Here is a 17,180-nt window from a genome sequence, read left to right on the forward strand (position 1 = left end):
TCTTTCTCAGGACTCTCATATCTGCGGTCTCTAGTCTTTGGTCAAGTGTTTTACATCTAGCCCAGCTCTCAGATCCATAAGTTAAAACTGGTTTGAACACTATCTTGTATACAGCTAATTTAGTGTTCTGACTAATTTCTCTCTTATTCCATATGAATTTATTCAATTGACTTCCTACTATACCAGCTTTGTTGATTCTGTTGTCTATTTCCATATTTAGTTTACCATCTTCAGTAAAAATCATGCCTAAGTAGTTGAAATGTTTTACTTGTTCCACAGATTCTCCATTCACAACACGGTTGACATTTTCAAGAATTTTACTTATTTTCATTGTCTTTGTCTTTTTTAATGCTGACCTTCATACCATATCTATTACAACAGTTATTCAATTTAGTCAGGGAATCATGCAAACTTGTAGCGGTTTTATTTAGAAGTATAACATCTTCCGCATAAAGCAAAGAGCTGACATTAACATCTCAAATTCTGATATCATGTTTAATACCACTTTCCTTCATAATGTGATCCATATAGATAATGAATAACAGAGGGGATAATGTACATCCTTGTCTCACAGCAGATTGAACATTAAACCATCTTCCTGTACTTCCTTTAATTCTAACTGCCGACTTACAACTCAAATAAAGACTAAGTATTGCTTGATATAAGGCTCCATTGACACCATATAACTGTAGTGTATTGAATAGCTTCTCTCTTGGCACCTTGTCATATGCCTTTTCCTGATTGACAAAACTTAAATACAGATCTTTGTTGAATTCCCATGCTTTCTCAACTATTTGTTGTAAAGTGAAGATCTGATCCTGACAGCCTCTATTTGGCCTGAATCCAGCTTGTTCTTCACCAAGCTTTTCTTCCACAATTCTTCTCAACCGTTTCTCAAGTATACTTGCATAGATCTTGCCAGGAATACTCAGTAGGGAAATACCTCCATAATTCTCACATTCAGTTTTATTTCCCTTTTTATATATGAGTACTATTAGAGCTTTACTCCAATCATCGGGAATTCGTCCCTCTGTCCAGGCTTTCTGAACTATGCAGTGCAGCAACTGTAAGACTTTTATACCACCAGCATTTCTGGTCGAATATCATCTACTCCTACTGCCTTTCCACATGTCAAGCCTTTGATGGCTTTTTCTACTTCAAGTATGGATATGTATTCCTGACTGTATGCCTGTTGAGTGTTTTTTATCACTGTGCTATCACTGCTTGTTTCATTTAGCAATTTCTCGAAGTAATCACTCCATACTTCATGGATATCTTTTTCTCCTGTTTTCATGTCACCTTTATCATCTTTAACTCCTTTTGCAGCACTCTTTCCTCCATTTCTAAGCTTCTTCAGAATACCTTACCGCCTTCTTGATATTTATTTTCTATGTTCTTGCCAAAGTCCTCTCATGACTTCTGTTTAGCTAGTTTTACACAGTTTTCACTTTCTTACATTTGTCTCTGTATTCACTAAGAGAAAAAACTGACTTATTTTCCACGAAATTTTGATATGCTTTCTTTTTTGCCTTCACTGTCTCTTTAACTTCCTGTGTCCACCATGTAGTTCTGATTTTTCTATCCTTGCTGACAACCTCACCACATGCCTCTCTGGCTGAATCAATCAGGATTTTCTTCAAGGCTTGCCATTGAATTTTCAAGGTTTGGTTCCTGTTCTCAAACTCTTTCATTTTTTCTTCAATAATCTTTGTGTATTTTAGTCTGCAGTTCACATCTGAGAGCTGCTCAACGTTTATTCGCTTTAGAACTTTCTTACATGTTATTCTTTTCAATATGAAATTCAATTTTATCCTGCTCAAGACTAAGTAGTGATCGCTTCCAATTTCAAATCCTCTGTACACTCTGGTGACCTGCACCAGGGAGAAAACATCACTGTCAACAATAACATAGTCAGTGAGACTTTTCGTATTCCTTGCCTCTTCTCTCCATGTGAATTTGTGCATATTTTTATGTTAAAACATGGTGTTAGTCATAACCAGTCCATGTCCTGAGCAGAAATGCAACAGGTATTTGCCATTATTATTAGCTTTGCTCTTTTCTCCAAATTTCCCCAAAATATTTTTGTATGTCTGACAATCATTTCCTACTCTGCTATTTAGATTCCCAACAAGGACCAACTTTTCCTTTTTCATTGTGTCAGTTGCTTTTTCAAAGCATCAAAAAATTCCTCCACTTCTATCTTAGTAGAACCTTCTGTGGGACCATAGGCACAAATAAGTCTCATTGTCCAATTCCCCATTCTGATATTTGCCCACATCACTCTACTTGAGACTGCCTGCCATTCAAGAAGATTTGCCTCGTATTTTGTGTTGAATATTATGGCTACTCCTTCTTTTCCTTGATTGTCATTTCCTGAGTATAACATTTTGTATTTATTGCTCAGAAAGATCTCACCAGTTTTTGTCTTTTTTGTTTCAGACACCCCTATTATGTCGATCTGGTACTTGTCTAATTTCTCAGTCTAGCTCCATTTCTTTGCCATTCAGGCTTCTTATGTTGATAGTACCGATCTTTAACTCTGGTGATGTTGAGTTGGGGTGTGCTTTCAGATTTGTTCCAGTAGCTGAGTTTTCCCTGGTTCCCTGGCAAAAACAACGGGGGCCTTGTTTAACCAGGCGATGCCCCCAGCCGGCATGAAATTTTTTCATGTTGTACCTTTATTTTCTATATTGGTTTAAGACAATAAGAATACAATTTGGTCGGCTAAATCCCAAATTGCCAGCCCATCCTCGTTCGTTCAGTATCCAGGGAGATACCCAACAGGGTGCACCACGAGAAGGTGAGGATTGGACATTAGGTCAGAAGGTCTCTGGTCGGTTCTCTGCATTCCTTTAAAGGCTATATGGAGGTCTCCTCTCAGTTATATAGCTCTGACCCTTAAGCACCCCACCAAATTTTGTGATATTTATTAACATGTTCATGCTGGGCTGTGTCTTGTCTCATGCATGTTGTGCATCAGGCTGAAATTTACTTGACCTCATATTATGTATCTTCAGGTGGAATTTTTTCTACTGGAAGGGACATTATATCCCACCTGGCATTAATGTGTTAAGTAAGTAATGGAAAGACTTCCCATGTTTTATTTTATTTTTTTATTATTATAGAAATTCAAGTGCTGTAGTTTTCATTTAGGTTTAAGAATCAAATAAATTTATATAGCTGTAGTAGAATATGTAGGAAATAAGTGTATACTTATCGTAATTATGCATTTCATTCTGTGTTATACAGACATTACTTTTCATTTCATAAGCATACTGAATAATATCAATAGAATATCAGCTAATTCTTCACTCTCTGTTATTTTTGCAGCAGTCAAAGCAGTATAAAAAAACAGTAAGTAATGTATCTTTCTGATTCATTGGGGGGGAAAAATGATAATTATATTCTACATAATTCAGTATATGACTTTTATATAACATACTGAAACTAGAAAAACACAATTTTTCTAGTTTCAGTGTGTATTGTGATTAGTATTTATTTAATATTTGCTCCAAAAGAAAAATGTTCTGAATTTTGTTTTGTTTAATTTCTTATAATTTGTGCCAAAGGACATTTTGTTCTCACTTTTCTTTGGTTAGTAATATCATTATAATTTATGCTCGTGAAATGTTTTGCACAACATTTTAAAATAAGCAATTTTACAAATGCAGTCGTTTTTTTTTTTTTTTTTTTTTTTTAATTCTTCATATCAAATTATTTTTGGATCTGTTATTCAGTGTGAAACTGAAGCAACTTATAAATGCAAAATTTTAATTATGTTATTATATTATCTTGTGCATAAATATGCAATCTAAGCAAAATAAATTTGTGAGAAATTATCATACCAATTAGTTATAAAAATAAGATGTGAAAATTTAAAGATTTTCAAGTTTTAAGTATGCATAATTTATTTTTAAATTTATTTTTTATATTTCTCCCACACAGGAAAGGCAGAAAAGCCTATAGCCAACAAATGTCATATGTGGACAAAGTCAGGAGTAGAGTAATCTGTTGATCTTCTTGAACTCTTGGGGATTGTAGTCCTTTGGAAATGCTTCATGGGGTAGTCTATTTCACAAATTTAACCAATACATACACTTTGCATGGTTAAATATCAAATCATTAGTCCATTCCTCTTTGTTCAGTATTTGGGTAGATACTTACCAACAGTGTACACCTCCATAAATATGGAGATGTACCCATATCCCCATGACAAGATAAAAATCTGTCTCTCTATCACAGGCTACATCTGGAGTATCCTGGTGATGGCAGAATTAGACCTAAATGGTTCATTTAGCATTTGAAGAAGAATAAGGGAAAAACACTGTGTGTACAGTTTAGTATGATATTGCTGAAATTGTAGGTTTCATTAAAAAAAAAATTGGTTTGAAAAGATATGCTTTTTTTGAAACATCTTTTTAAAGAAAAAAAAAATTATCCAATGAGATGGAACATATTTTAATTAAATTAAGATTTCAATTAAGATTGAATTAAGAACTTTTTAACAAACAAAGTATTATTCTAATAAATATTAATAATTTGATGGATAACCTATAATTATTGAATAAATTAATAGCAAATTTTGTAATAAATAATTTATTATTTTTGTAATGGAAACATGACAAACATACTAGGAAACTATAATAATATCCTTAAAATTATACACCTAAAACATTAATAATAATATTTTTGGTTTACAGATCAAGTGTTGATCAATTTTATTAACTTAACCAACTAGTTTCGCCACACTTTAACTGTTGGCATCTTCAGGACACTTACATATAGGCTGAAACAATCTCACAATTACGTGTAACTATAAAACTGACAAGAATAACTGTAAAAAACTGACTAGAATAATTACAAATAAAATAGTATCGAACGTGCGTGAAACACGTATCGCGTGTACAAGATTAGCTAGCTGTTGCTAAGGAACTTTCTGTAGTTTGTATTAAAGTTCATTTCTTTTTTTTTTAAGATTTGATTAGGGTTTTCCATATCTCTGGGAGTATTAGGCCTTGATTTCTGTTATGGTTGACAGTAGAACGGGTGACTGAGGCTGCTTCTTTGAAAATTCTGAATGGTAATCTTCCTCTAAGTAAGGGGAACAACTTTTGTCCCACTCGATGACATAGTTAGTTGTAGAGAAATGAGACGATAGGCCAGAAATGTCCTGTCTGTTGTTTTTGACATAGCCAGTGTGCTCTTTTTGCCTGATTTCAAGGCTTCTCGAAGTCTTTCCGATGTAACTAGAGCCACACGAGCATGGAATATTATAAACTCCAGCATATTTATAGAAAGGGTGGTTGTCTTTTGGAGATCTTAGTAGTTTACGAATAGATTCTATTGGTTTAAATGTTACTCTTATTTTGTGTTGTTTGAGGAGGCTGGCGAGCTTGTAGGAGATGCCACTTACAAACGGAATTGCAATAGTTTTTATATATTGAATATCTTGTTCTTTTTGTGGTGGTTCAGAGAAAAGGACTTTATTAACTAGTTGTCTTGGATAGCCGTTCAAGTACAGATTGTTGGAAATTAATGTTAACTCATCTTAAAGGGTCTCGTTGTCTGTTGTGATGCGAATCGCTCTCTTCTCTAACATGTGTATAATGCTGAGTTTATGTGAGATGTGGTGAGAGGAGCTGAAATGTAGGTAGCGACCTGTATTGGTTGGTTTTCTGTACACCGATAGATTTATACTGCCATCAATTTGTTCTTTGATTAAGATGTCTAAAAACAGTAGTTGTTTGTCTCTTTCAAGTTCCAGAGTAAATTTAATAGAATGATGGAAGGAGTTGATCTTTTTGAGAAAATCATATAGGTCATCTTTGTTGTTGTTCCACACGATGAAGATATCGTCCACATATCTGAACCAAATTTTAGGTTTGGGAATAATTTGGGACAGGATTTTATTTTTTAAGTCTTCCATAAAGAGGTCAGCACATGAAGGTGAGAGTGGGCTCCCCATCGCCAAGCCTGGAAAAGCTAAAAAACATCAACATATCGGATAATGATCTTCTAGCCAGCCTAGATGTCACCTCTCTCTTTACAAACGTTCATGTAGTGGAGGTCATTGATATCTTAAGTACTTTGTTTCCACAAGATATGACCTCATTGTTTGCTCACTGCCTAAATTCTAACTACTTTTCGTGGAAAAATAAGATCTACCAACAATTAACAAGCTTGGCAATGGCAAATCTATAATAATAATAATAATAACAACAACAACAACAACACTTGTTAATTATGCAATTTCTGTTCCTATAAGTTAAGAGTAATGGGATGTTGTGTAATTTGGTATGTGTATGTGAAAATTATAAATTTTAATGATTGACTGCCACATTTTGATGAGTCCTTGGACTTCCTGGAGGTGTCATGTAATAATAATAATTTTGGAATCAGATCAGTATTTTTCATTCTCTATAAATGCTGATTTTTCAATAAGCACAAGTTAAAAAGATAAGTATCACCTTTATTTATGACAAAATTATGGAGGATACCACCTCCATTATGGAGTATTGTTAACCTTCATATTATGGGGGCATATCTCTATATTATATTATACCTCTATATTTATGGAGTAATAATTTTAATACAAACCTTACTCAACATGTTGAACTGTCATATTATGGTCAAAATGAAATATGAAGGTTGAAATGTTGAGTAATTAGTTTGAAGCTCCAACATGATAGCAGTCTCCATAAGGAAAGGATCAGCTTGCTCTCAAACTGAATTACCCATTATTTAAATACATAATTTTTAAACTAAGTAAACTTTTTCAATTCAAAAGATAAATGAATAAGTAATGGAACTATTTTACAAATGCTAATGTTATCCTAGTTTACCAATGGTAAAATTGACTACCATTATCATTGCTTATTGCAGTAGGATTTGTGACTGTTTTGTTTTAGCAGCAGATTCAGATAACTAAAACTAATGCTGAAAATACAAATTAGTCCTGATTTTTTAATGTTCTACTAGTATTCAAGGAAGCAAATCAAGTAAGGGAATTCATTTTTTGAATAGCTATGTTCATGTAACCATTACAGTGTGATTAGCATTTTACAAGACACATTGTATTTCTTGTAAAATATAAAAACTAGAGAAGATAATATGTAATGTCAGATTCAGAATATCATCATCATCATCAAATTCCTTACATGTACCCTCAAGGGGTGTACAGGATATGATAGTACTACATGAAAAAAAAATTACATCATTACTAACTTCCTATCTACAATTTTCCTCCAAATCAGTCTGTTACTCTGTCAACACTCCAACATTATCAGATTTTACATTTCTATCGTCTAAAGCACTTTGTACCCTATCAATCCACCTATATCTTGGTCTTCCTCTGGGTCGTTTTGCTGCCAACCTGGCAGAGAACACTTGTTTTGCTAATCTTTCCTCGCCCATTCTGTTTAAGTGACCATACCACCTGAGATTAGCTCTGCTAACGCATTCCTGGATGCTGACAATGTCAAGTTCTTTCCTAATATCCTCGTTTTTAATATGATATTGCCATTGATGCCATCTGTTCACGATTCTAATCTTTCTCAGGACTCTCATATCTGCAGTCTCTAGTCTTTGGTCAAGTGTTTTACTTCTGACCCAGCTCTCACATCCATAAGTTAAAACTGGTTTGAACACTGTCTTGTATACAGCTAATTTAGTATTTTGACTAATTTCTCTCTTATTCCATATGAATTTATTCAATTGACTTCCCACCATACCAGCTTTGTTGATTCTGTTGTCTATTTCTATATTTAATTTACCATCTTCAGTAAAAATCGTGCCTAAATAGCTGAAATGTTTTACTTGTTCCATAGGTTCTCCATTCACAACACAGTTGACATTTTCAATGATTCTGCCTATTTTCATTGTCTTTATCTTTTTATTGCTGACCTTCATACCATATCTATTACAACAGCTATTCAATTTAGTCAGAGAATCTTGCAGACTTGTAGCGGATTTATTTAGAAGTATAACATCATCCGCATAAAGCAAAGAGCTGACATTGACATCTCCAATTTTGATATCATGTTTAATACCACTTTCCTTCATAATGTGATCCCTATAGATAATGAATAACAGAGGGGATAATGTACATCCTTGTCTCACACCAGATTTAACATTAAACCATCTTTCTGTACTTCCTTCAATTCTAACTGCTGACTTACAACTCAAATAAAGACTAAGTATTGCTTGATATAATGCCCCATTGACACCATATAACTGCAGCGTATTGAATAGCTTCTCTCTTGGCACCTTGTCATATGCCTTTTCCAGATCGACAAAACTTAAATACAGATCTTTGTTATATTCCCATGCTTTCTCGACTATTTGTCGTAAAGTGAAGATCTGATCCTGACAGCCTCTATTTGGCCTGAATCCAGCTTGTTCTTCACCAAGCTTTTCTTCCACAATTCTTCTCAACCGTTTCTCAAGTATACTTGCATAGATCTTGCCAGGAACACTCAGTAGGGAAATACCTCTGTAATTCTCACATGCAGTTTTATTTCCCTTTTTATATATGGGTACTATGAGAGCTCTACTCCAATCATCAGGAATTCGTCCCTCTGTCCAGGCTTTCTGAACTATGCAGTGCAGCCACTGTAAGACTCTCATACCACCATACTTCAGCATTTCTGGTCGAATATCATCTACTCCTGCTGCCTTTCCATATTTTAAGCTTTTGATGGCTTTTTCTACTTCAAGTATGGATATGTATTCCTGACTGCATGCCTGGTCAGTGTTTTTTGCCACTGTGCTGTCATCACTGCTTGTTTCATTTAGCAGTTTTTCAAAGTAATTACTCCATACTTCAAGGATATCTTTTTCTCCCATTTTCATGTCACCTTTATTATCTCTAATTCCTTTTATAGCACTCTTTCCTCCATTCTTAAACTTCTTCAACAACCTCCAGAATATTTTGCCACCTTCTTGATATTTATTTTCTATATTCTTGCCAAAGTCCTCCCATGACTTTTGTTTAGCTAGTTTTACACAGTGCTTAGCATTCTTGCATTTGTCTCTATATTCTCTAAGAGCACAAGCTGACTTATTTGACAGGAACTTTTGGTATGGTTTCTTCTTTTCCTTCCCTGCCTCTTTAACTTCCTGTGTCCACCAGGGAGTTCTGATTTTTTTATCCTTACAGACAACCTCACCACATGCCTCTCTGGCAGAATCAATCAATGTTTTCTTCAGAGTTTGCCACTGAATCTCCAAGGTTTGATTCATGTTCTCAAACTCTTTCATTTTTTCTTCAATAATCTTTGTGTATTTTAGTCTACAGCTCACATCTGAGAGCTTTTCAACTTTTATTCGCTTTAAAACTTTCTTACATGTTATTCTTTTCAATATGAAATTCAATTTTATCCTGCTCAAGAATAAATAGTGATCACTTCCAATTTCAAATCCTCTGTACACTCTCGTGTCCTGCACCAGGGAGAAAACATCACTATCAACAATAACATAGTCAATGAGACTTTTCTTATTCCTAGCCTCTTCTCTCCATGTGAATTTGTGCACATTTTTATGTTGGAACATGGTGTTAGTAATAACCAATCCATGTCCTGAGCAGAAATCCAACAGATATTTGCCATTATTATTAGCTTTGCTCTTTTTTCCAAATTTTCCCAAAATATTTTTGTATGTCTCGCAATCATTTCCTACTCTGCTATTTAGATCCACAACAAGACCAACTTTTCATTTTTCATTGTGTCAGTTGCTTTTTCTAAACCCTCAAAAAATTCCTCCACTTCTATCTTAGTAGAACCTTCTGTGGGACCATAGGCACAAATAAGTCTCATTGTCCAGTTCCACATTCTCATATTTGCCCACATTACTCTACTTGAGACTGACTGCCATTCAAGAAGATTAGCCTCGTATTTTGTGTTGAATACTATGGCTACTCCTTCTTTTCCTTGATTGTCATTGCCTGAATATAACATTTTGTATTTATTGCTCAGAAAGATCTCACCAGTTTTGGTCTTTTTTGTTTCAGTCACCCCTATTATGTCGATCTGGTACTTATCTAATTCCTCAGCTAGCTCCATTTCTTTGCCATTCAGGCTTCTTACGTTGATAGTACCGATCTTTAACTCTGGTGATGTTGAGTTGGGGTTTATTTTCATATTTGTTCCAGTAGCTGACTTTTCGCTGTTTGCCCTGGTTCCCTGGCGAAAACAACGGGGGGCCTTGTTTAACCGGGCGACGCCCCAGCCGGCATGAAATTTTGTCATGTTGTACCATCATTCAATATTTTGGTTTAACCAATAAGAATACAATTTGGTCGGCTAAATCCCAAATTGCCAGCCCATACTCGTCCATTCAGTATCCAAGTAGATAACCAATAGGGTGCACCACGAGAAGGTGAGGATTGGACATTAGGTCAGAAGCCCTGGTCGGTTCTCCGCATTCCTTTAAAGGCTATGTGGAGGTCTCCTCTCAGTTATACAGCTTTGACCCTTAAGCACCCCGATTCAGAATATTCATAAAGTAAATAAAATTATGTAACAGAAATAGTAACTCATGTAACTTAATAGAAATTATGTCATTTCTTATTGAGTTCATTGGTATCACCTGTGATTACTAATAGATTTAGCTATAACCTGTGTTTTTAAATAGTGTGCATCACTAGAATGGGAAATAGGCTAGCCTGATTGGCCAAGTTGTTAGCATATCTGCTCTCCAGCCAAATTCAAATCACACCATGGGCATGGATGTTTGTGATTATCTGAAAATACCAGTGGTGGTGGTTATGGGCAGCTGATGGCAGTGGTGTAGATGATATGGTTCTCTGTAGTTGATGGATTGAGTGGTGGAGACAGAGAGTTGTAGAGTAGGTGCCTTCCCTCGATGAGTCCTTGGAGATGTCACATAATAATAATAATAAAAATAATATTTAAATACAGTTCTCTTCTCTACACAAACTGATTAAAACACAAATGGAACATGGCAAGGAACTGAGAACAAGCATTGAGAACTTGGAAAGAGGCCAAATATGTAGAGCTCTTGCATTTCTTCTTCTTTTTTTCTTTTTCTTTTTTTTTTTTTTTTGGTTTTTTAGAGGGGTGGATATCTCAGTGAAGAATATTTAATTGTTAAGCAATGGGAAAAAAAAAATAGTATACCTACAATAAAAATATGAAACATTCTTGCTGAAAGCTGGTGTATAAGACACAGGATTCTTCATATTGGAAAAGCATTATTATAGCTTATGAGTGATTTCAGCATGGATCTCTAAAGAATTATGCAAGACATGAGTAGTCCATGCTTTTTTTTTCTTATTAAAACTCTTATGTTAGAAACTGCATGAAACCAGAAATAAACAGCCATTCTCAGTCCACTGCTGGATGAAGGCCTTTCTAAGATTTCTTGACTTGGTCTTGTCCTGGGCTGCTTGTTGCCATGCCACTCCAATATGTTTCCTGATTTCATCTCTTCATCACCTAAATGGCCATCCTCTGTGTCTTTTACAATCTCTGGAGATCTAGTTTATTATTTCTGTAGTCCATCATTAGTCAGATCTTCAAGCAATGTGACCTGGTCTTGTCCTGGACTGCTTGTTGCCATGCCACTCCAATATGTTTCCCTGATTTCATCTCTTCATCAGCTAAATGACCATCCTCTGTGTCTTTTACAATCTCTGGAGATCTAGTTTATTATTTCTGTAGTCCATCATTAGTCAGATCTTCAATCAATGTGACCTGCCCGTTTCCATTTTACGACTGCCACTCTTGTTATTCCTCTTAACCATGAATTCCATTAATTATCCCTTCTTGTAATTACCATCATGCTTCTCTGATTGATTTCCAGCCTTTGGATGTCTCTCTATCTGAGTACGTTCAAGTCTCTAATCCATAGGTAAGAATTAGTAGGATGCACTGGGTAAGCACTTTTCTCTTTAGACATAAGGGTGGGGTGTTCCTAAAGATTATTGCAGTTTTTGCCACATGCACTCCATTCCAGTTTTACATGTCTATTTCTCTATGGATTCTGCCATCATTTGTAATCTTTTTCCAGCATTACATCTTCAACCTATATGTCTGATTTATCTATGAACTTGTACATTACTTTAGTCTTCTCCAAGTTCATCTTCAAATCCACATCTTTACTTTGGTAAGATTGTTCCTGAATCATGTTTTGTAGTTCAAGTAGAGTATTGACAAAAATAACAGTGTCATCAACAAAACATAAGTAGGTAAGGTGGTCTCTATTAATTTTGATTCCTTTTCATTCCCAGTTCATTACTAGAAAAATACTCTGTAATGTTGCATTAAATAGCTTTGTTGATATAGGTCATGATATGGTTGGTTGAATTTCTCTTGTTTCGATAGTTGGCTAGATGATTATCTCAAGAGTGGTGCTTAAAGTGGTGGAGAAATTGGTGAAAGACAGAATTCAGTACTGGATACATAGGAATATGATACTCTATAAGGAACAACATGATTTTGTGAAGGGCAAGTTTTGCCTTAGTAAGTTGGAAAAGGAAAATGGCTACTCGGTGATATTCCTAGACTTCGCAGAAGCATTTGACAAGATTCTACATAGAACTCTATTGCATAAATTGGAGCAAATTGGGATGAATATGAATCTGGTGATTAGGATTAGAGGCTGGCTGATGGATAGATATCAAAGAGTGGCTTATTATTATTATTAGCATCTGACTTCTATGGGGTCAGAGACTCATCATTGGAGGTACACACTATCGCACACAAAGCTCATCCAACTGTGCCTTAAACTGATTCAATGTGTCTACATTCACAACACACTCAGGCAATACATTCCACTCACCACCCAACCAACTGCTCTCCATGCAAAGATCCTGCTCCTCACTCCTCTGCTCACACCCTCCTTATATAGTTTATATAGGGATAACCTTTTGTTCTATTTCCCCTCTCCCATTCTATAAAAAATCTCTTCCGTATCAACCTGATAACAACCGCTGACTAGCTTATATGTTTCAGTCATATTGCCCCTCCTATTCATCAGGTTTTACAATTTACATTCTCTCAATATGTCCTGGTACTCCACATTCCAAAGACCACTAACCACTTTTGTGAATCTTCTCTGGACTCTTTCCTCATTTAAAGTTTCATCGTTGTCACCACGAAAACCCAGTGACCAAATCCAAGCACAATAATCCAGATGAGACCTGATCAAGGCCTCATATGGATTATTGTGCTCCAGAATTTCAGGTCCTTGTCCACCACCACTCCCAGATCTCTTATCTCCTCTACCTCATTTAAACTTTCCTCACCAAGTGTATACTTTGCATCCCATCATTGCTTACCAAATTTCAAAACTTTACACTTTACAACATTATAGTACCATTTAACTGCCCATTCATGAAATTTGTTCAAGTCCTCCTGTAAGACCATATCTGTTTGACTCTGCATTGCTCTCTCCCTAATTTTGCATATCACCAGTTAAACCCATGTCAACAGCATTAATATACAAATTGAACAACAGTGGTCCCAAAACTGACCCCTGCAGGACACCACTAGTGACCTTTCTCTTTCGGAATACTGCACCCCCCACATACAACTCTCTGATACCTGTCTGACAGCCATTCACCAATCCAACTCAGAAGTCTGTTATCCAATCCCATCTGTTTCAGTTTATTTAACAGCTTGTTGTGTGGCAGTCTATCAAAATCTTTTGTAAAATCTACCACTGTATATGCTTCTCCCTTGTCCAAGACATTTGTCAACTTGTTATAGTACATAAGTAAGTTAGTAAAACATGATCTCCCTTTAACAAACCCATACTGTTAACCACAAAGAATACTGTTGTTATCAACCCATTTTTGTATCCTATTTCTCACCAGTCTCCCTAGTACCTTCACAACATTTTCACATATACAGATTGGTCTATAATTTGTAGCCACAGCCTTTTCATCACCTTTATGCAGTGGAACAATTTTACCTTCTTTCCACTTTCTTCCAACTTGTGCTGTTGTAAAACTCTTATTAAACAGGCATGCCAATTCCCTTTAACATTCCTTTAAGATGAGTGGTGATATTTCATCAAATTCTATTGTCATATTGACATCAAGATTATTTATTTCCTCAAATACCTCCTGCTCATTCACAATTAAGCCATCCTATCATATGCCCAGTACAATTAAGTTTCTCATGATGTCACTCTGATGAAGATGAAATACCTTTATAAATTGATCACTGAATACTTCAGCAATGTTTCTGTAGCAGTTCTACCATTTTTATCCATTAACATCATCTTACCATAATCATTCTTCCTTCTACTTGCCACATATCTAAAAAAAACTCTCTAGGGTTTTTCTTTGCCTGATTTGCCAATTTCTGCTCATGCTGCACTTTTGTTGTCCTTATATACTTTATAAGTATATAAGTATAAGTATATAAGTATAAGTATATACTTATATACTTATACTTTATTCAGCCTTTTGGCCCTCGGAATACATTCACACCTTGATGCTGTTATGTATTTCTTTTTCAATTCCCAAGTCCTGTCTTGTTAAATATAAAGAAATATATAAAAAATAAATAAAAAGAAAATATAAAGTATAAAGAACAAGACTCTCCTGTCTTGTTCTTTATACTCTTTATGTAATTGATTATTACCATTATCTTGTACTGCCTTCAAAGTGCCTTCTTTTAGATTTCATGCTTAAGCCTCTCATTCATCCATTTTTCACATACTTTATTCAGCCTTTTGGCCCTCGGAATACATTCACACCTTGATGCTGTTATGTATTTCTTTTTCAATTCCCAAGCAGCATTTATTTCCTTACCACTTAATTTCTCATTCCATGATATAGCTCCAAGCTGTCTCCTAATCAACAGACTTGTAGTTCCTCATATATCCTTTCCTCACAGAAGTCTCATATGGCTAGCCACAACCCAGGTGATCTTCATGATCACTCTCACCAACTGGAGGAAAGTGCAAAACCCCACTCGCAATTACATCCTCTGATAAAATGATCAGTCTAAAACTATTGATGCTCAAGTATCCTCCTTTACATACTGCCTGAGATAGCCGTCTCTCAAAAAATACATTTAGCTTATTTCAAAATGCTATCTCTTCATTTCCATCTATACTGCCATAATGAAAATCAACAATAATAATTACCCTTCCTTTGTTCACTAACCCATGTTGTTTATATGTTTCTTCATCACCATCTTTCACATTCCCTCCCCTATAGCAACATCCTACTGAATATGCCTTCCTGTCAACTTCCACCTCAAACCACACTGCCTCATAACCACTGCCACTATTTTCCCTCTTTCATGTCTACCTTATGTGGACAGAATTCCCCTGCTATCATCAGTAGCACTTCCCTTCCTTGTCCTTTCTATCCTTGTTAAAAGCACTGTACCCTTCTATTTTTATTCCCATTAGGATATCATATTCATTCAACCATGTTTTACTCCTTTCAATAATTTTAGGCCAGATAAACTCAGTCAATTCTTAAGTCAGTGTTGCCATTTCATCTTGCTTATTTCTGATACTTCTGGCATTTGTAAATAAACACAGCAGGTCAGTTTTAGGTCTATAACCAGTCTTAACCAAGCCACTTGTTGGTTGTGATTTTCTCACCACACCTGCCCTTGTACAATCACCTTTATCGCTCCTTTTGACATATATCCACTCAATCTCAACTTCCCCACCCACATATCGATCTATTCCATTTCTATGCTGATCATCCCATACATACATTCACTACTATTTCCAACATCCATTCTCCCTTTGGCATGTTTCCCTGTTTTTCTTGCATTCCTGTTTGCTCTCCATCTCTCTCACACTACTACTGTTTCCACTGCCAGGCACTTCTGTCTCTTCAATACCACTCTCGTGATCTTTCATTTCATCTCTTACTTCTGATCTGTTGCTTGCATCACACACTGCACTTCCATCTAGCAACACTTCACTTTCTCCAGTGCAGTCACTCCAAAGCCATTCAAATGTAATCCATCATGTCTGTATAACTTCCCTCAAATACATGCCATACATCCACAAACTGCACTCCCTTCTCATCACACAGTTCTGCCAGCATGGCATTCATGATTCTGGCTCTCTATTTCAACTAATCATTGTCATAACTTGGCAGTACACTGAAAATCTTTCCCACTATACTGTCATCCTTTACTCTCCTCAATAAGCTCCTCATATCCACCCTTACGTTATCCTTATGTCCACTTAGATCATTTGTCCCTACAGCCATCACTAATTCCCTTGCTTGGGTCCTCCTTATGTTGAAAGCATGAATTATTTTCTTGTTCTCCCTCCTGGATAGCAGACATTATGGACACTCTCATTAAACAGACCTCTAATAATGGAGTCTCCATGCACTGCTGTGGAGGTGTGTAGTCTACGAGAAGGCATGTAATCATGGCATACCACTCTAGCCACAGCATGCAGCCAGAATTTTCAGTACTAGAAAAAAATTATTAAATTAGGAATTCTTCACTCTTTATTTAAGGATTTTTAATCATATTGATTTTTTTTTCAAAGTGTGCAGATTGCATGACTACATATGTACATACACATTTGAGATGCTATTTTTTTACTATATCATTACAAATTAATATTAATGATATATTTTTAATGTCAAAAATAAACAACTATAAAAAATTTGTTGTTTATTTTTGATATTTATTAAGAATTCAGTCAACTCTGACTAAACAAACACCAATATAGCAAATTCTTTCCCTGTAACAAACTACAATCCAATCCACTCCTCCATAGCATCAGTGCTATCTATTCTAAATGAAATTCACTATAGTAAATAAACTATTCGTATTTTCCTACAAGTTTTCTATAAGTGAGAGTTAACTGTAATACAGTATTATTTCAGTTCAGTGACAAATTTATTATTGTTTTCATTTATATTTTAAAATAAACATTAGTGTTTTAGATGTCAAACTGTAGTTAATTAAAATTTTTGAAATTGTTATAGTTATCACCTGAAGGCAGTTCAGACAATGAGCCAAAATTATTGAGATCTTTAGGAGCATTTTCCAGTTGTACCAGTGAATGGCGTCAGTTAGCAGAAATAATATCTAGGGTGAGTGAAGGATTTGACAGTTTAGACTAAGAAAATTCAACTGTGGAGGATGTCATGATTAGAGGATGCATTTGAATCTTAATCTAGTAAACACACATGACTATGTAATACAAAATTACATAGAACT

The 17,180-nt window shown here is 35.3% G+C and overlaps 1 protein-coding gene across 2 annotated transcripts in view; it reads left to right on the plus strand.

Annotated features, from left to right (window-relative positions):
• The window catches only part of LOC150100422 (katanin p60 ATPase-containing subunit A-like 2), a 279,460-nt gene that overhangs the window by 83,167 nt on the left and 179,113 nt on the right, over window positions 1-17,180 (plus strand). For both annotated transcript variants that reach the window (XR_016549239.1, XM_090402560.1), the window contains exons 8-9: window positions 3,331-3,354; window positions 16,946-17,053. Coding sequence is in view for 1 of the 2 variants with exons in the window: in XM_090402560.1 (XP_090258686.1) it covers window positions 3,331-3,354; window positions 16,946-17,053 (132 nt within the window). In the remaining variant the exon portion in view is untranslated. The remainder of the gene's footprint in view (window positions 1-3,330; window positions 3,355-16,945; window positions 17,054-17,180) is intronic.

The sequence above is a fragment of the Typopeltis vanoorti genome, chromosome 13 (genome assembly GCF_054136105.1).
Source record: "Typopeltis vanoorti isolate ZY-2024b chromosome 13, IOZ_Tvanoo_1.0, whole genome shotgun sequence".
Classification (NCBI taxonomy): domain Eukaryota; kingdom Metazoa; phylum Arthropoda; class Arachnida; order Uropygi; family Thelyphonidae; genus Typopeltis; species Typopeltis vanoorti.